The following is a 21,004-nucleotide window of genomic DNA, read 5'->3' as shown; positions in this document are numbered from 1 at the left end:
CCTAACGGGGGCGACTTTGCTTCCCGGGAGAGAGTTGACAGTGTTTGGAGATATTGCTGATTGTCATTACTAGTGATGCTACTGGCATCCAATGGGCAGAAGGCAGGAATACCATTAACATCCCACAACACACAAGACGGTCCTTCAGAAGAAAGCATTATGTGGTCCACAGTGTCAGCAGTACCCTGCGAAGGAAACCCTGTTCCAGAGCATTGCTCCTGAAATGTAAATCTGGACGTGTAGCATACCTCTCTGGCGTGCAGGGATCTCTTCATTGGTTCCCTCCTGCCCCAGCAGAGACCTCCTGGTTGGGGTGTACATTCCACAGAGTGTTCAGCATAATCCCTTGGAGTAAAGGAAATGTGTGCCGGAATCCTGTTTGCAATCATTTTGCCTTTAAAAAAAGGAAGACGCTAAGCTTTCTCAGTGCATGAAGTTACAATGTATGTGTATAATTTAAAAATAAATACAAACAAATCAGAGCATGAGAGTAATAGTTACGCTAATTGTGTGTTCCCAAAGTATACGGTGGAATTGGAGCCATAGCGGGCATTCCCCCTAGCGCTTTGTCGTAGACTTTCAGCAGCAAACATCACGAGTTAGTTCCCAGCGGTGTTTTCCTGCCCCTGACTCCGAGCCCTCGGGATGGAGCAGACTCGTCCCGTTGCAGGCGCCCGTGTCGTTCGAGGACGTGACCGTGGAGCTCACCCCGGAGGAGTGGCGGCGGATGGGCCCCGGGGGCCGGAGCCTGTACCGGGACGTGACGCTGGAGACCTTCGGCCACCTCGTCGCAGTGGGTGAGCGGATGCGCCCTCCCGGGGCGTTTCTGAGGGGCTTTCTTCTCTCACGTCATCACTTTCATTGAGTTGTCTTTAGCAGGAAATAAAATACGGCGTCTTTCAGTACACAGGTCGGGGAGTTTTGGAAAGTGTGTGCAGAGGATACCTGGTCTCAGACCAGGTGAAGTGGCGACCAAGGTGAGGCCCAGACTTTACCTCTGCAGTGGGACCGTTTGTATATCTAACCCTGAATTGTGCCCCACGTCCTTGAAATAAAAAGAAAAAAAATTGCACAGTTCGTTACCACAATCCAAATCATGATGAGGAATATTTCCATCACCTCCAAACACTCTTATAGTCCTTTGCAGCGAGTCGTGTCGTCCCCGTCCCACCCCGCCCCCCGCATCTCAGCAACCACTAATCTGCTTTCTATTGCAGTAATTTTGCCTTTTCTCAAATTTCACATAAATGGAATAATGAGGCATATATTCTTTTTGGCCCGGCTTCTTTCTTTGGCATGAAGCTTTTGACTCATGCCTGTGTTGGCAGGTATCATGGTTTATGACGTTTATCCTATGTAGACAATTTATTATTCTTTATCAATTGGCCAACATATGGGTTTCTCCCCGCCCCAGGTGAGGCTATTATGAATAAAGCTGCTGTGAACATTCACATACATTTCTTTGTGTCAACATGTTTTTATTTATTTTGTGTAAATACCTAGGAATGGGCTTGCTGGGTCTTCTGGTAAGTTTATACATTGCTTTTAAGAAATGACCGTATGTTTCCAAACTGGCTGTAGGGTTTTTCATGTCCATAAGCAATCTGTGAGTTCTTACTGCTCTTTGGTCACCAATATCTGGTAAGTCTTATTATTTTTAGCCATTCTATTTGGTGTCTAGTTGTATCTTACTGGGTTTCAGTTTGCATTTCCCTGGTGACAAACAATGTTAAACTTCTTTTCATGTGCTTTTTATGAAGCCATTCATAAGTTTTCTTCAATTAAATGTCTATCAAATCTTTAACCTATTTTTTTTTTAGTTTTTAAAACTAAAACTAAATAGGGGGTTTTTCTTATTGACTTTAGACCTTTATTAGATAAATGTTTTTGCAAACTTTATCTCTACATCTCTGGTGTCTCTTTAAGAAGAAAATTTTTAATTTTTTTGCATATATTTTTGAAAGCTTCTTTAAAATATTGAATTACTATAGAATCACATGAATTAACAAAAATTATATCTTCATCTAAGTTTTCACCAAAGGTTACATGTTATACAACTATAATACAGGACCAATACCAGCAAATAAACTCTGGTACACTGTGTGTGAATAGCTGTTTGTTATTTTGTCAATGTGGAGAGTCATGTAACTACCACCACAATCAAGATGCGGAAATCTCTCACCGCAAATTCTCTTCAGTGCCACCTGTTTGTAGTCACACCCTCGCCCACATCATCCCTAGTCTCTGCCAGCTGCTGTCAGCTCTCCATGTCCATAATTTTGCCATTTCGAGAACGCTACGTAACTAGAATAGGGAATGCATCTAGAACAGAGGCTGAGTTTTTCCAGAATAAGTAAGTAAAGTTGCAAGTTAAAAAATGGGGTCACACCATATTTTACGTGTCGACGTTGGCTTTTTTACTTAACATAACGCCCTTGAGACCCAAGTTGTGTGTATCACTAGTTCCTTTCCTTTATTCTACGTAGTCTTTCACTATATGAACATGTCATAGTTTGCTTAGCCATTCACCTCTTGAAGGATACTTTGGTTGTTTCCAGTTTGGGGCTATTATACATAAAACTGATAGGGACATTCATGTTCCGGTTTCTGTGTGAACTTAAGGATAAACGCTGAGGATTGTGACTGTTGGATTGCGTGGTAAGTGTAAGTTCTGCTCTGTAAGAAAACGCTGAACTGTTTTCCAGAGTAGCTGTGCCATTTTGCGTTGCCACCAACAGTGTATGAGAGATCCAGCTACACCCCTGACCTTTCCAGCCCTTGTCATTGTCACTGTTCTTTGTTTTAGTGGCTGTAATAGGTGGATAGTGATACTTCACTGTGGTCTTAATTTGCATTTCCCTAATGGCTAATGATATTAAGTATCCTTTTATGTGTTCATATGCCATCTGTATGTCTTTATACAGTAAAACGTCTGTCCATGGCTTTTGCCCACTTTTCTTTGGAGATTTTCCATTGCCTTTTGAGAATTTATATATACTTTAGATATGAGGTTTTTGTCAGATGTAACTTGCACATTTTTATTCCATTCTGTAACTTTTCATCCTCTTCATCAGTTATTTTGTAAAGCATAAGTTTTTTTATTTCAGTGAAGTCTAGTTTATCCTTTTTTTTTTTTTTTTGTCATGACTAAGAATGTTTCACAAAGTCTTTGGCCCAAAGATTTTCTCCTATTTAAAAAAAATGATGTCATTTTATATTTTGTGTTTTAGTTATGAGTTAATTTTTGTTTAGGATGTGAATTTTAAGTTGAGATCTTGTTTTTGTTATTGTTGTTGTTTTGCCTATGAATGTCCATATGCTTCATCCAGCACCATTATCCTTCGCTGAATTGCTTTTTCATCTTTGCCAAAAATATGAATCTATTTATGGGTTCTCTAAATCAGGTTGAGTGATGCTTCCGACATTATATTTTTCCTTCAATATTGTTTTAGCTAGTCTAATTATTTTGCTTTTACATATAAATATTGGAATAACGTTGCCATTATGTTAAAATCTTGCCAGGTGTTTGATAGGAATTAAACCTATAAGTCATCAATTTTGTAGCATGTAACATCTTTATGATGTTGAATCTTACAATCCATAAACACAGTATATCTCTACATTTACTTAGATCTTGACTTCTTTCTTTAATGTTCTGTAGCTTTCAGTATAAAAAAAAAGTCTTCTACATGTTTTGTTAGATTTATACCTCTGTATTTCATTTGGTTAAGTGATGTTAATAGCACTGTGTTTCAAATTTCTGTTTTCATACATAAGTTGCTAGTTTATGGAATTGTAATAGGTTTTTTATGTTCTTTTATGTTGAAATCCTGCTGAACTTGATTAGCTCAGCAGTTTTTTTGTAGATTCCCTGGGATTTTTTATCATGTCGTCTATGAGTATGGTCAACGTAATGTCTTTCTAATCTGAATGCCTTTTTTTCCTCTTGATATATTACACTGGCTGGGACTTGTTGCACTAAACATCAGAGTGGTAAGAGGAGTCATCTTTGTCTTGTTCCCAACCTCAAGGGAAAAATATTCAGGCTTTCAACATATGATCTTAGCAAGAGGTCTTTTGTAGATATTCCTCACAAAATGGAAGAAGTTTCACTCTGTTTCTAGTCTCTGAGGGTATTTATTATGAATAGATACTGAATTTTGTCAATTTTTGTTTATCTACTGCTATGATTAAGTCATTTTTCTTCTTTACCCCATTAATGTGGTAGACTGTGCTGACTGATTTCCGAATATTGAACCAGCTTTGCATACTTGGAATAAACCTTACTAGGTCAGGTCATATATTCTTTTTATTTATCGCTTAATTCTGTTTACTAATATTTTGTTTAGTAGGTTTGCATTCATGAAAGAAAAATTGGTCTGTAGTTTTGTACTATCTGTCTAAGTGGTGCTTATTTTTCTTTAAGTGTTTGGTAGAGTTCTCTAGTGAAATCATCTGGGCCTGAAGATTAGTTTCTTTAATAGTTATAGGGCTCTTAACACTATCGGTTTCTATTGGGTGAGTTGTGGTATTTTTGCTCTTATAGCAATTAGTCCATTTAATCTAAGTAGTCAGGTTTATATATGTAGAGTTGTTCATACTATCCCCTTCTATCATTTTGAGATCTTTAGGATCTGCATTTATATCAATGTTTTATTCTCTTTTTTTTAAGTCATTCTGCCACCCAGGCTATAGTGCAGTGGCATGTTCACAGCTCACCTCTGTCTCGACCTCCTGGGCTCAGGCAATCCTTCCACCTCAGCCTCCCAAGGAGCTAGGACTACAGATGCACCACCACACTCAGCTAACTTTTTGGATTTTTTTTTTGTAGAGACCAGATGTCACTATATAGCCTAGGCTGGTCTTGAACTCCTGGGCTCAAACAGTCCTCCCACCTTGGCCTCCCAAAGCGTTGAGACTACAGGTGTGACCAAATTTTTTGTTATTCATTTGCTAGAGGTGTGTCAGTATTACTGCTTTTTTCAGTTAACTAGGTTTTCTATCATTGGTTTTTCTCTTTTGTTTTTCTGTATTTAATTACATTGATTTCTGCTTTTTTACATTTCTCTTCTGCTTAAGTTTATTGTGTTCTTCTTTTTAGAGTTTTTTTGTTTTGTTTTGTTTTTTGTTTTGCTGAGTTGGAGTCTCACTCCCTCACCCAGATTGGAGTGCAGTAGCCGCTCCTGGCCACCGCAGCCTCAACCTGCTGGGGGTCCGGCCATCCTTCCACCTCAGCCTTCCAAGTAGCTGGAACTACAGGCGCACGCTACCACGCCTGGCTAATTTTTGATTTATTGTAGAGATGAGGTCTCCCCAAGTTGCCCAGCGGGTCTTGAACCCGCGGGCTCAGGCAGTCCACTCACCTCGGCCTCCCAAAGCACTGGGATTACAGGCTGAGCACTGAACCTGGCTATAGTTTTTTTTAATGTGAAATCGTAGACTGTTGATTTGAGACACTTTCTCTTTTTTTCTTTTCTTTTTGTCAGGGTCTCACTCTGTCACCTAGGCTGGACTCACCACAGCCTCGACTTCCTGGGCTAAAGTGATCCTCCCATCTCAGCCTCCTGAGTAGCTAGGACTATAAGAGCACACCACCATACCTGGCAAAATTTTTTTATTTTTTGTAGAGATGAGATCTTGCTGTGTTGCCCAGGTTGGTCTCGAACTAAGGCTCAAGCAATTCTCCCACCTTCGTCTCCCAAAGTGCTGGGATTATAGGCATGAGCCACTGTGTCCAGCCAATTTCCTCTTTTCTAATGTAAGCATTTAATGCTATCAAATCTTCTCTCAGCGCTGCTTTGGCTACATCATACAAATTGCGTATCAAGAAACTAAGGCAAATCGCCTATTTATATCTTCTAGTGGTTTTGCATCACTGATTTATATAGATTATGATTGTGAAGAAATGCAATTAAAACTCAGCAACTATTTACTTAATATCCACAACTTAGTAGACCCCTGTGCAGTTCTCAAGTTATTTAATTGCACAGCTTTGATTTTTATAGGGTTATTTGAACTGTTTCTGAGGTCAAAAATACCTTTCTGGAAAAAATTTTTTAACTTTTTAATGAAAGTTTTCAAATTCAAAGAAAAAGTAAGTGATGCTTGAAAAAAGCTCTAAGGAAAGTCTAAGAAGTTAAATAAGGAAATAAAGGATTCTCACCAAAGAAAACAGGTATGAAGATCCTTGGTAGAAGACAAAATAGTGAGCACAAGGTCCTTAAAAAACATCAGTACACCTGGAACAAAGAGTACACGAGGAAATATATGACACGATATGGAAGAGGACCAAGAGTAGATATATTCTTGAGGTCATAGTCTGAAGTTTTTAAGCAATAAGTAGCCATTGATGGTTTTTAGTAAGACAGTAATACAATCATATCTGCCTTTACGAAATGAAATTTTTTGTCACTAAAAAAAATCACACATGCATTTTTTCCCAGCAGTGTCATCTCTAGGAGAATACCCGCACAGACACAAAATGATATATATATTAGGTTATTCGTGGCAGCATTGTTTGTAATAGCAATAGACTATTAACAACCCAGGTGTTCATCATTGACTAGTTGACTAAATTTGGTTTACATCTACACACAAATGAAGACTATGCAACCAAAGTATGGACAAGAGTTTATACACAGAGTGATGCAGAGTACATATTAAGTCAAAAAGAGGAAGCAGACAATGTGCATAGAAAGCTGTTTTTTAAATGAGAAAGGAAAAAAAGAATATATATAATTGTTTATATTTGTAAAAATGAAACACTGGCAGAAAAATTAGAAAGCAACAAAAATGGAGCAGAAGGGGAATGAGCGATGGGGACAGGAATGGAAGTGCAAATTTAAATACACCATTTTATACAATTTGCATTTTGAACTAAATACATGTTTTGAATATTGGAAAATCACACAATTTAAACAGCAGTCCTTAAATGTGAAAATGTTGGAGACTGACAGTTACAGATAAGATCGATTACAGACACTTCTCCCCATTCTTCCCCTTAAGTACAGCTAAAACCATTAAACATTATATGCAAAACACACATAAGACTTTGGCTGGACCTGCTGTCTTGCACCTGTAATCCCAGTACTTTGGGAGACGGCGGGAGGAATGCTTGAGCCCAGGAGTTTGAGACTAGACTGGGCAAATAGCAAGACTTCAACTCTATAAACAAATTAAAAAATTAGCTGGGTGTGGTGGCATACACCTGTAGTCCCAGCTACCCAAGAGACTGAAGGATCACCTGAGCCAGGAGGTCAAGACTGCATTGAGCTGTGATCATGCCAAGTACTCCAGTATGAGCAACAAAGTAAGAACCTAACTTAAAAAAAAAAAAGAAAGAAAAGAAAAAGAAGAAGAAGACTTTGAGCAGTAGAGAGAAGGAAACAGACAGACTAGGAACCTTGGATACCAAGAAATTATGCCCAGTTTCCTTGGTTTTATTTTTGCCTAACATATCTGAGCCTGGGTGCTGGAGAAAACCAGCAACTCAGAAACACCAATGGGCACAGACAAAAACATTCCCAAGTAAAGCCTGCTTTCTGTATATAAAGGAAGAGGAAAGGGACAAACCAGAAAGTCAGAAAATTTTAGACAACTGCTGTACTCTAGCTAAATACCATGAAAAAAACTGCAGCCCTCTCCCATCAGCAAAGGTTGACTTACACCCTTGTCTTACAGTGTCAAAGTACTCCTCCACCTCTCTGATGGGGTGATCTCAGATGAAGCCTAGTGGTGAGCCAGGACTTTCACCACGAACTAACAGTAAAAAGTTGCCCAGATGCCTTCCCTATGCCATCAGCAGAGGCTAAGTGGAGAATCTAGACTCCCAGTCTCACCTGGCAGTGAGAAATGGAGTCTCCTTCTTCAGCTGCCATGGTGGTAGAGGGAGCCTACCAAAACAGAAGATAAAGAAGACCCAGAGCCATAATACGATACCCAGAATATCTGGTATACAATTGAAAATAATAACAGTGATAATGTATTGGGTCATTATAACATGCTGATAAGTGAAATAATACAAATTCTACACAAACTCATCCAGAAAAATAAAGAGGAGAGAACAATTCTCAACCATTTCATGAGACCAGTATTATGTGTGAAAATGAGAAAACTATACACTACTAATTTCTCATGAACACTTTAAAAATGTTAGGAGACTGAATCCAACAATATATTAAAAGGATAACATATCCAAAATGGGTTTTACTCCAGAAATACAAGCTGGTTCAACACTCATAAATCAATCAATGTAAATCATCACACTGTCAGACATTAAGAAAAGCCTTATATCAGTGGAAGAATAAAATGCACTTAACTAAATACACTATTTGTGAAAAAAAAACTCTTAAAAAATAGGAATTGGAGGGTATGATCTTATAAAAGGCATATAGGAAAAAACTAAATCTAACATCATACTTACAGGAAGAGATAGGATACTTTCTCTTTAAGTTAGAGAATAATGGAGTAATTTTATTTCCCAGGAAGTTTTTTTATTAACAAACTTATTCTAAAATTTATATGGAAAATCATGAAACTACAATAAGAAAAATAAATCTGAAAAAGAACAAAGTTGAAGTACTCACATTTCTCAATTTCAAATCTTATTATAAATCTGTTGTTATTAAGACAGTGTGGTATTGACCAAAATAAATAAATAAGCCATGTTATTCAGTGGACAGATAGATCCACACAAATATAATCAAGTGAATTTTGACAAAAGCATAAAAGCAATTCAGTGGAGAAGGATAAACTTCTATTAGTGCTGAAACAATTGCCATCCATATGTATAAAAGAAGGGAGGGACTGAACTCGAACTCAGGCCTTACATCTTAATAAGAATTAACTCATAATTATAGACTTAAATGTAAAATTCAGGACAACTTTTAGAATAAAACAGGAAACCTGTGAGCTGGAATTGGTGGTAAGCTTTTACATATAACACTAAAAGAATGATTCATGAAAGAAAAAAAATGGATATGTTGGCCTTCATTAAAATTAAAAACTCTTAGCCTGGTGCGGTGACTCATGTCTGCTGTCCCAGCTACCTGAGAGGCCTGAGGCCAAGAGTTCGAGACCAACATGGGTAAGACCTTGCAGTCTCTAAAAGACATTTTAAAATAAGCGGTATGGTGGCACATACCTGTAGTTCCAGCTACTCAGGAGATTGAAGTGGGAGAATCACTTAAGGCCAGGAGCTCAGGATCAGCCTGGACAATACAGCGAGACTGCCTCCCAAAAAATGTTTTTGACTCTTGTTCTACAGAGGCACTGTAAAGAGAATGAAAACACAAGACAGACTAGGAGAAAAGGAATTGCAAATTGAGTATCTGATATAGGACTTGTATTCAGAATATACAAAGGTCTCTTAACACTTGAGAGTAAGAGGGATGCTAGCTAAACAATGGCCTATAAAAACTCTAAGCTTTCCTTTCCCTGCAGAAATACTGAAAAGACAACCAGAAATGGAACCAACTTGGTCAGACCACAGGAAAGCAAAGGCTTCCAGCAACCAAACCGTTGCGAAAAATGCGCCTTCGAAACGGTGGGAGAGTTTCAGGGTGTTTTCGCTTGCCCCTGGCCTGCCCCTTTCCCGGCACAGTGTCAGTCTTGGCCTCGAGCCAGCGACGCCATGCTGAGGCACTCCCTGGAACTGAAGAGAGCAGAGTACACCTTCTTTGCAAACTGTCGTGTACCTCTGTTCTGACCTGTCTGTGGTATACCCGAAGGACTGACTGTAAGCACTCCTCTGTTTCACAGAACATACACAGGAAAAGTGACGAGCTCTGCTCATACGAGCTACAAGATGGACTATAATTCTCCAGATCACTAGGGCAAGAGGTTGTGGTGGAGATCCACAGGCGACTATAAGGCCCAGAGGAGAAGCTGGGATGAGATTCTTGAAAATTAGGGTTTGCAAAAGCATCCATATATTTATGGGGAAATTTAGAAATCCACGCACATTCCCAGGAAAGATGCATGCTCCAAGAACACCTTAAGCATTCGCTGCAGGCTGATTCTAGGCTCAGTACAAATCTAAATAAGTAGTAAAAGAGTTTCCCAGAACAGAGCCAATCTGCAAAGACTTGGAGACATAGTTGTGTTTTTTTGTTTGTTTGGTTAGTTGGTTGGCTGGTTTGGTTACTGGGATCCTGTTTGTCTGTTTATTTAGCTCCCAGCATGGAAGGAAATGTGTGTCAAAACATTAGCTGAATGTGAACTAAAGGAACAGAGACTTTAGTAATCACAACAGTACGTCAAGAATTGTCTTTGCAAAAATGGTTTATAAATGTTTTAGACAACAACATTCAACAATCAAAGAATAAAGGCAGCAAACTTGTGTAATCCGGGGGAAACTGAATTCTACTGCTATCACATAATCATCAAGCATACTATTCAAAGAAACAAGAAAATATGGTTAATTCAAAGGAACAGAATACATTGACAGAAACTGTCTCTGAGGAAGCCAGGTATCAGACTTACTAAACAAAAACATTAAAATAACTTAAAAATCATCAAAAAAGCTAAGAGAATGCATGAAAAAAGAGCTAATGGACAAACTAATGTATGATTAACATTAGAATAACAATAAAGAGACAAATTATAAAAAGGAACCAAATAAATTCTGGAGTTGGAAAGTACAATATCTGAAATGAAAAATTTGCTAGAAGGGCTCAACAGCAGATTTGAGCGGGCAGAACAAGTGAACTTTAAGACGGGACAATTGAAGTCATCAAGTCTGTGAAACAGAAAGCAAAAAGATTGAAGTAAACGGAGCCTAAGATTATGGTGTATCGTCAAAGATACACACACACACACACACACACACACACACACAAAATGAGAGTTCCAAAGAGAACAGAAAGACAGAAGAGAGTGTTATTTGAAGAAATGATGACAGTTTTACAATAATGGTTGGATACTTTAATACCCCCATTCATTAATGGATAGAATAACCAGGGAGAAAGTCATTAGGAAATAGAAGACTTGAACAAAACTGCAAACCAATTAAACCCAACAGTCATAAACAGAAGACTTTACTCAACCACCACAGAATACACATTTTTCTCAAGTGCACGTTTTATTCTCCATGACAGACCATATGTTAGACCACAAAACAAACCTTAATAAATTTAAGAAAATTAAAATTATACAACGTATCTTTTGCAATCATAATTAATGAAGCAAAATGAATAACAGAAAACTGGAAATTCACAAATATGTGCAAAATAAACAACATTTTAAACAACCAATGGGTCGAAGAAGAAATCATGAGGGAAATTAGAAAATACCTTTAGAGAAATAAAAATACAACACACTAGACCTTATGGGATGTAGTGAAAGCAACACTCAGATGGAATTTTTTTTTTGAGTTGAAGTCTCACTCTGCCACTAGGCTGGAGTGCAACGGCACACTCACAGCCACCCCAGCGTCTATCTGCTGGGTTCAGACGATCCTTCTACCTCAGCCTTCCAAGTAACTGGATCTACAGGCATGCACTACCACACCTGGCTAATTTTTTTATTTGTTGTAGAGATGAGGTCTCACCAAGTTGCCCAGGCCAGCCTCAAACACGTAGGCTCAGGCAATCCACTCACCTCAGCCTCCCAAAATTTTGGGATTACAGGCTGAGCCACCGAGCCCAGCTGGAAATGTAATGTTATTTAGTCTTACACTTGAGAGGTTCAAGGAAATTGATCATTTATGAGCATAGGAAAATGTTTTTCTTGTCACCCTTAATGTGCTCCTTCTAAAGCTGCACTTTCCTTCACATCCAAGAACTGTAAAACCCGTGCAAGTAACTCAAGTCCTGAATTATTTTCCAATTACAGGCTACTGCTTTACGAAACCAAAATTGATCTTCACATTGGAACAAGGAGAAGACCCATGGTCGTTGCAAAAAGAAAAAGAACTTCTAAGCAGGCATTCCCCAGGTGAGTTATTGAATACTGGCAGAAGGTTCACTGACTCACTAGAAGGACTCACATGACTGCATATCGTCATAGTCATAGCTAAAATGTATACGGTGAAAGGATACAGGGCAAAATCAGCAAATGGGAGAGATGCATGGGGTGAAGCCCCAGGGCAAGTGTCCAAGAGTTTGTGAGCAATGAATTGTGATAGTGTGAGTGAGATGTTGTCTACCCGGGAGTTCGTTAGATACTGCATGCCCAAGGTTTTTATTACAGACTACTCATGTAGGCTCCTTGTGTCTTCTCTGCACCAAAGTTCCAGACTTCAGATAGAAAGCAAATGTTCATCATATCATATTGTTTGTATGAATAATTTTGGAACAGTGAGCCTGTCTTAGCAGTTCTGGGAATCTTGGGAACCCTCCTGAAATCTCAGTTCCTAGATGCCAGCCAAAAGGGAACCTTGCAAGCAAGACTTTCTAAGGGTAGCCGTCTTAGGTCTGCTGTATCAACTCTTGTCTGCACAAAAGCTATACAAACCCAACTCATGATAATATAATAAGACCAGTGTATTTGCTGTGTCAGCTAATGTAAATGGATTAAATTCACCTGCTAAGAGAAAATGCATTGGGTACGGTAGCTCACGCTTGTATTCCCAGCACTTTTGGAGGACAAGATTGGAAGATTGCTTCGGTCCAGGAGTTTGAGACCAACCTGGGTAATATAGCTATAACTCATCTCTACAAGAAAAATTAAAAAATAAACCAGACATAGTGACAGGTACCTGTAGCCCCAGCTAACTCAGGAGGCTAAGGTGGAAGCGTCTCCTGACCTCAGGAAATCGAAGCTGCAGTGAACTGTGATCCTGCCACTACACTCTAGCCTGGATGACAAAGTGAGATCCCAACTAAAAAAAAAAAAAAAGAAGAAGAGGAAAATGCTATCAGATGTTATCAAAGAGTTGTATTTAAAAACTAACTTGGGAAGTTCAAAATACAGTTATAGGTTGCTAAGGCAATAAATAAAAAATAAGTTAGTGTTTAATTATCTAACTAATACTTAAGGTTCAATTTGGGTCAATAAACAGATGAGAAAAGGGATATTTTTAATGCTGAAGTAGACAATTTTAAGATGACATTTTTAAAATAGACAAATTTAAAATATTTATAAGTGTTGAATATCTGCACCAAATTATCATCAACTTTCATAAAACAAAAAACTGCAAGTATTCTAAGGAGAAAATAGAAACAATAGAGTAGATTTTAATTTCCCTGTGTGATTTTATACCAGAGCCAGTGGTCAGCAACTGAGACTTAGAATACTGCTCAGCAAATTACAGCCCTCAGGTCAAATTCTACCTGCTGCCTGTTTTGGTAAGGAAAGAGTTACTGGAACACAGACATATCCATTAATTCATGTGTTCATGCTACAAGGCAGAGTTGAGGACTTGCAACAGAGACCACATGATGAGAACAGGCTAAAACATTTACCCTCTGGCCTTTACAGAAAAAGGTTACTAACCCCTGCTCTCCAAGTTATAAATACATGTTTTGTAAAATAAATATCATGTATCTTTCATAACTATCTGAAAACAAAAACTAAACTTTCTTTAAAAATGATCTTGGAACACTGACAAAATGTAAAAGTATTTTAGGCAAATGTCAATAAATTCCACAAAGTAGAGATACTATCATTCAATAAAACTAAATTACAAACAATATGAAAAGTAAAATCTATCTTGAAATTAATAGTAAATATATATCTTTAAAAACATATTAAATCATAATAAAAAATGATCCAATATCCAGATAATTTTAAAAGTGAAAAACATACATATTAGAACCTTTGGGCTGGCTGGGCTTGATGGCTCAGTCTGTAACCCCAGTGCTTTGGGAGGCTGAAGTGAGTGAATTGCCTGAACCCACAGGTTCGAGACCCATCTGGGCAACTTGGCAAGACCTTGTCTCTACAATAAATCAAAAATTAGCTGAGCATGGTAGCGTGCACCTATAGTTCCAGCTACTTGGAAGGCTGAGGAAGAAGGATCGCCAGAGCCCAGCAGGTTAAGGCTGCAGTGGCCGGGAGCATGCCGCTGCACGCCAGTCTGGGTGACAGTGAGACTCCAACTCAAAAAAAAAAGAACCTTTGGGCTACAGGCAAAGCAGTGCTTAGAAAAAAATTTTTAGTCATATGTTTTTTTTAAAAAGCAAGAAAATATTAAAAGAAAACTAAGCAAAACAAAATATGTACTAAAGGTAAAAAAAAATAATGGCATAAATTCTAAAGTCAAAAAGTGATTCTTGGAATAAAAAAATAGCTAACCCAACCTTAAAAAAATGAGGAAGCACTATTATTTTAAATTTTGGCTCAAATTCCTAATCCTATAGTATAATCTTTGAATACTTTAGCCTATACTTTATCTCTTTCTTTTGTAAACTCACAACCTACCTGATAGATGTGTCAAAAGAATGAGACTGTGCCAGAGAGCATACAAGTTATAGAATGAGCTCCATTTGCCACCTGGATTGTCATCCACCAAAAACAATGAATGGTCTCTGTTCTCTTTTCTATGTTAGTCCATGGAATGTAACACATAAGTGTTTGTTTTTTTTTAATAACATTGTGTATTAACTCTAGAACTAGTCAGGAGAGGTACTTCATAGAGATTCATTCAAAAAACACTATATCTGGCTGGATGCAGGAGCTCACACTTTTAATTCCAGTACTTTGGGACGCCGAGGTGAGAGAATTGCTTGAACTCAGGAGCTTGACACCAGCCTAGGCAACATAGTGAGACCTCGTCTTTACAAAAAAAAGTGTTAAAAGTTAGCTGGGCATTGTGGTGTACACCTTTAGCCCCAGCTAAACCCTGAACCCAGGAAGCCGAGGCTGCAGTTTGCCATGATTGTTTCACTGCATCCCAGCATGGGCAACAGAGTGAGACCCCAACTAAAAAAAAACAAAAACCAAAAACAAACCCAACAATAAAAACACTATCTCTAAATATAAACGCCCAAGTCAAATTTATAGCACTTTTGACTCATTAATTATGGGTTGGCATTGGGTCTGAGCCCTTATGAAATAACTCTCTGGGCAATTTTTAAGGGCCACCGACTTAATTTATATTACAGAGGGGCAAAGTATATCAGAATGAGGGTTGTATTTTGGAAAGGAGAAGAAAGTTGTATAAGATATATTTTGTATCCTATAAAGTGCTGTTGATTACAAGGGGAACCATAATTTTTCATACAATCAAGAAAGAGAAAATGCCCTTTTAAGTACACACTTGTCATCAGTTTTAAGATGGCAGTGACAGTAATTTGCTTAAAGATTGTGTGTCAGATATATGAGTATTCACCACATATACCTTGTTAAAATAAATGCTACAAACAGTAACTACTTTCAGATTTTAAATGTTTCTTAAATTTGTGGGAAGATATAAGCCTTTGTGTGTGTGTGTTTTAGAAAATAGTTTTGCATTGCCTGAAGGGCATCTTGAGTCTTCCTAGTTCTAAGGCTGGAATGCAGGGTGATTTGGGGAAAGAATGTAAATATAAGATGTATGCTAGAAATGAACTATTTTGTGTTACTGATATCCTGTCAAGACTAGAGCAGAAAATACTGTGGGCTGGTAGAATGGGAGTGAGAACATGTGGTGAGTATGCAGTTAATGTAAAACTTTATTTTCCTGAACCATTTCTCTTAAATCTTTTATCTGTGGGTAATCTAGGGCAGTGTGTGCAAAGCCTTGGAATATTTTTAGCATAGGCCTGACATTTTTGCCATGGAATATCGGCAGCAGCAGGGCTACAGCATTCAAATGTACACAAGAACTTTGTGATAAATAAAAGTAAGGGATACTTGACAGTTTTAAAACCAGGTTGAAACATATGATTCTCACAGTCAGTACAAACTAGCAATGTTAAAAAGTAGATGGAAAGCAGAATTAAGAATTAGACAAAGACAAGCCTGATTTGGGGGAAATGAGCAAGCAAATTGAAAGGAGAAAAGATTCAATGGTGTAGAGAGATTCACTGCTGAACAACCCTGATATAACAAACCAGTCACCAGAGCCAGGGCAGAGCAGTAAATTCAATCTAGGTGGGAAAATGGCTCCAACTCCCATTACTTTTACACTTCCACTTAGATATTTGTGTTCCTATGATGATACTAGAGGGAGAATTAAAATGCAGCCTACAGAATTATTCCTTTTGACATGAAGAAATTGGTGCCATTATAAATTTATGTTGGTGTTGATGTGTAGAGCGTAAACAAAGCTTCAATTGCAATCATGTAGGCTAGTGATTACCCTATCATTGTAATCTATATTTGACTAAGAATCTAGCCTAGTGTTACTCCCTATTGTAAATTCTATCTCAGATAAAACCACTGATTTTGTTCTTATTGTTATCTACTTAGTTTGTATCATCTTTTAAATTTATCCCAATCTCTGATTTTCTTTTTCCAGTGTCCAGCTATCTTAAATATATGCCATTCTCAGTTCCTTTCCTTTATATCCTTTTCTCTCTTTGGCTTTGGAAATTGTATTTAAGATGCCAAATACATATGTATATTCATTTCTATTTTCCACTCTCTCCACTACAAAAACAATTTTTTAAAGGAATAAAAGGATCATGCATGTGGAATTACTTTATTGTTGGCAAACTGAGCCAGGAACTGAGGAATCAAATATGTAATTAGGCATATGTATGTATATAAGTTCCATGGCATGAGAAGTGTTTTAAATATCATAAAATATTTTTATAATTTTTAGAAGTCTCCCAACCTGATGACATCTCAGAGAAGAGCCCAGAAAACCAAGGCAAACATTTGTGGCAAGTTTTATTCACCAATAAATCATTGACAACACAGCAAGAAATTTCAGGAAAACTGTATAATCTGGACATAAGCATTTTTCCTGCAAGAATGATACCCTGTGAATGTGACACTGCTTACATGGGTCACAGTCCATTGGCACCACACTGCCAGCATTCAAAAGAAAAGGCTCATGAGTGCAATGTATGTGAAAAATGGCTCCTCAATATGAATGACAGAACTAATACTCAAGAGAAATATTTTGTTTACAGTAAAGATGTGAAGGCACTCAGTCATAAGGAGGAAGTTATTCAACACCAGACAGTTCAGACTTTGGGACGAGCTTTTGAATGTAATGAAAGTAGAAAAGCTTTCCATCAAAAGGCTGCCCTCGTATCTAAGAGTGCCCATCCAAATGTGAAGTCTTACAAAGTCAATAAATTTGGGGAAAACCAAAATGGTAAATCACCCTTTATTGTGTCTCAGAACATCCATCCAGAGAAGCAGAGTCACTATGAGTTTAATGAAAATGAAAATTGTTTCAGTAGGATCACTCAAAAAACTGACACAGGAGGGAAATCTTTCAGCCAAAAATCACACATTAGGGAACATCAGAGAATTCATGTAGGGGTGAAACCCTTAGAATATGGAAAAATTTTCAGCCACAATTCAGTCCTCCCAGTGCCTCATAGAACTCACGCAACAAATAAATCTTCTGATCATAACACATGTACAGAGACATTTAGCTACCAGTCAACTTTCTGCGTACATCAGAGAACCCACGTAAGGGTAAAACCCCATGAGTGTAATGAGTGTGGAAAATCCTGCGCTATGAACTCACATTTGATTCAGCCTCAGAAAAGTCACACTGGGGAGAAACCCTATGAATGTCATGAATGTGGGAAAGCTTTTAGTGAGAAGTCACGCCTAAGAAAACATCAGAGAACTCACACAGGAGAGAAACCATATAAATGTGATGGATGTGAGAAAGCTTTCAGTGCAAAGTCAGGCCTAAGAATACATCAGAGAACCCACACAGGGGAGAAACCCTTTGAATGCAATGAATGTGGGAAGTCTTTCAACTATAAGTCAATCCTCATAGTGCATCAGAGAACACACACAGGGGAGAAACCCTTTGAATGTAATGAATGTGGGAAATCTTTCAGTCATATGTCAGGCCTAAGAAATCATCGGAGAACTCACACGGGCGAAAGACCATATAAGTGTGGTGAATGTGGGAAAGCTTTCAAACTGAAATCAGGCCTGAGAAAACATCATAGAACACATACAGGGGAGAAGCCCTACAAGTGTCATCAGTGTGGAAAAGCTTTTGGTCAGAAATCACAACTCAGAGGACATCATAGAATTCACACAGGGGAGAAACCCTATAAATGTAATCATTGTGGGGAAGCTTTCAGTCAGAAGTCAAACCTCAGAGTTCATCACAGAACTCATACTGGGGAGAGACCTTATAAATGTGATGAGTGTGGAAAAACTTTCAGACAGAAATCAAATCTCCGAGGGCATCAGAGAACTCACACCGGGGAGAAGCCCTATGAATGTAATGAATGTGGAAAAGCCTTCAGTGAGAAGTCAGTCCTAAGAAAACATCAGCGAACTCACACAGGGGAGAAACCCTATAATTGTAATCAGTGTGGGGAAGCTTTCAGTCAGAAATCAAACCTCAGAGTACACCAGAGAACTCATACAGGGGAGAAACCCTATAAATGTAATAAATGTGGGAAAACTTTCAGTCAGAAATCAAGCCTCAGAGAACATCAGAAAGCTCACCCGGGGGATTAAAGAATGTGAGAAAACTTGGAACTGGAAATCAAACCTCACAACATGTGGAAACACACAAGAGAGAACTATGAATGTAGTGAACACTGGAGCTTTCCTCTGCATAACTTCAGCCTTCATCCGACACCAAAGGACCTACTCAGGAGAGAAATTCTTAAAATACATTGTATATGGACAGTCTTTCAGCCAGAGTGCAGTCCTTATGGGTATCAGAGATCTCACCCAACAAAGAAACCCTATGAAGATAGTGAATGTGGGAAATGCTCTGTGAACTTAGTGCTTCAGAAAAGTTCTGAGGATAATAAAAACGTGAAAATTTGTCAGCATTCAGAACTCATCCATCATCAGAGACATCACATAATGAGAAAACCTAGAATGTAATAAATGTGTGGCCAGCTTTCTCAGTGTAGCAGAAAATACACAGAAGGTAGAGAGACTTCATACTCCATCAAAACAGACAGGAAATGAAGGTGGTGGATGTGGGAAATCCTACCATAAGTCAGCCCTCAGTGTAACTTAGAGGCAATCCCTACGTGTCACATGACTATGAGACAGTTCACCAATAGTCATTTTCCCTTTCCCCTCATTTCACAAACAGCCTAAATTTCTCAACCACTCTGTCATCTAAATGGGGTCATGTTGGTAACCTCTAGTTAGTGGAATCTGGAGGCCAGTGACAAGTCTCATTAAATACATCACTCAAATTCTCAGTATTGTCTTCTGGCCCTCATCAGAATGGAATGGAAGGAAACCTTGGGTCTCAGACACTGACAAAGGAAGAGGGTAAGCTGACAGGAACAGAGGTCAAAGAATGACCCTGTGGAATGAAGTATTCTCCACTTACACAGTTGGACTTTTTGCAGCAGGGAAATGAACTTCTTGCAGAACTTCGCTTGCGTATACTTGATACTGACATGCTCACGAACCCTCAGACAATAAAACCTGTGGATATGGTTTTTGAAGACATCTGAACTCAGTGTACGTCAGAAAAGTCACACAGGAGAAACCTCTGACAGTAACCTGAATGACCATAGCTTTTATTCCTCATCAGTCGGGTAATATAAGGGAAAGAAATCAAACATTTTAACACATGTAGGAAATTCTTCACCGAAGAAAAAAAATCTCAATAAATGATAATTGAGTTTTAAATATGTGAAAGTTTTCAACAAATTATCACACTTTATTATCAAAGTTGTATACAAAGGGAAAACCTGTCCACTTGAGAAAGGTAAGTAACAGCCTTTACCTAGGTATTTTTATATCAGAACTATTGTTTCATGTCATTTCAAAATCTTTAATGACATAGGACAATATTGATTAATAGACACTAAAATAAGCTTTAAAAGAACAAGAAATAAATTGCATAAACAGGACAGCAGCATTGAAAGTATGTGAATGTTTTTGAAGTTGTTTGCCTATGTGGATACAAATGTGTGCTTGTCACTTAGTGGTATTTGTTCTATATGATGTGTATTGAAACTCAACATCATTGTAACAGGATATGTACCCTTTTTTAGTAACTATTCTGACATCAGCTACAATTTGCCACACATATATTAATTATAAATAAATCTGCTACAAAAAATACCTAAAAGTTCAGAGTGCCATACCGCATTCCCTGCTGTCTTCTGACGTGTGTATATGGAAAAGGCTGTTGTTACAAACTACCTCTTTTCAAAGAAGCCAGACAGTATTTTCTATACACTTATGTATTATCTCAAGGTCACTGGTACATTTCACACACAGATACTCTTGCAGATATATGAATCTTCAACATCACTGATTCCTAGGCAACGCTGAGTATTCTGTGGGTCTTTGGAAGGCATTCTTCGTTTATGGTACTGTTTTTTACTCACAGGATTTAAATTTTATTATAGTTTCCATCTCTGTCAGAATTACCTATCTGATCTCGCATGTTATGTAACTTTTCCATTAGAGTAATTTTATGTGGTGTTTGGCATTCTCTGTCTCAGTTAAATGACTACTTGGATTTTTATTTTGCTCTGAAGCCATGCAGCTTTCCAGAGTTTCAGTTAGTTTACTGCCCTGTGACCTCAGATATCTGATGCAACCAAGAAAAGTTGTTAAAGTCTTCTCATTTCATTTTTTGTTATTTTGTTTTTGTTTTTGCTTGAATTGGAGTCTCACTCTGTCGCCCAGACTGGAGTGCAGTGGCACGCTTCCGGCCACCGCAGCCTCGGCCTGCTGGGCTCAGGCGATCCTTCCACCTCAGCCTTCCAAGTAGCTGGAACTACAGGTGCGTGCTACCACGCCCGGCTAATTTTTTGATTTATTGTAGAGATGAGGTCTCACCAAGTTGCCCAGGCGGGTCTCGAATCCATGGGCTCAGGCAATCCACTCACCTCGGCCTCCCAAAGCACAGGATGACAGGCTGAGCCACCGAGTTCGACTCGTTTTGTGTTTTGTGGATAGAATCAGTGCCCCTTCCTGCTCTCTACTTCTCTGAGCTGTAACT

The 21,004-nt window shown here is 38.3% G+C and overlaps 1 protein-coding gene across 2 annotated transcripts; it reads left to right on the top strand.

The window, feature by feature from the left end:
- The first annotated feature begins 661 nt into the window (after positions 1–661).
- On the top strand, positions 662–20,180 carry ZNF782 (zinc finger protein 782). Of its 2 annotated transcripts, none has more exons than XM_008071715.2 (3): positions 662–797; positions 11,833–11,934; positions 16,688–20,180. In XM_008071715.2, the coding sequence occupies exons 1-3, from the start codon at positions 728–730 to the stop codon at positions 18,529–18,531; spliced, it is 2,016 nt and encodes a 671-aa protein (XP_008069906.1). In that variant the 5' UTR covers positions 662–727; the 3' UTR covers positions 18,532–20,180. The 2 variants fall into 2 exon arrangements, with proteins under 2 accessions (XP_008069906.1, XP_008069907.1); XM_008071716.1 differs by lacking the exon at positions 662–797 and adding an exon at positions 3,959–3,993.
- The last annotated feature ends 824 nt before the right edge of the window (positions 20,181–21,004 follow it).

This window comes from Carlito syrichta, unplaced genomic scaffold (assembly GCF_000164805.1).
Source record: "Carlito syrichta isolate Samal-C Ts95f unplaced genomic scaffold, Tarsius_syrichta-2.0.1 Scaffold314669, whole genome shotgun sequence".
NCBI lineage: Eukaryota > Metazoa > Chordata > Mammalia > Primates > Tarsiidae > Carlito > Carlito syrichta.
This window is presented reverse-complemented; position numbering and strand designations above follow the sequence as displayed.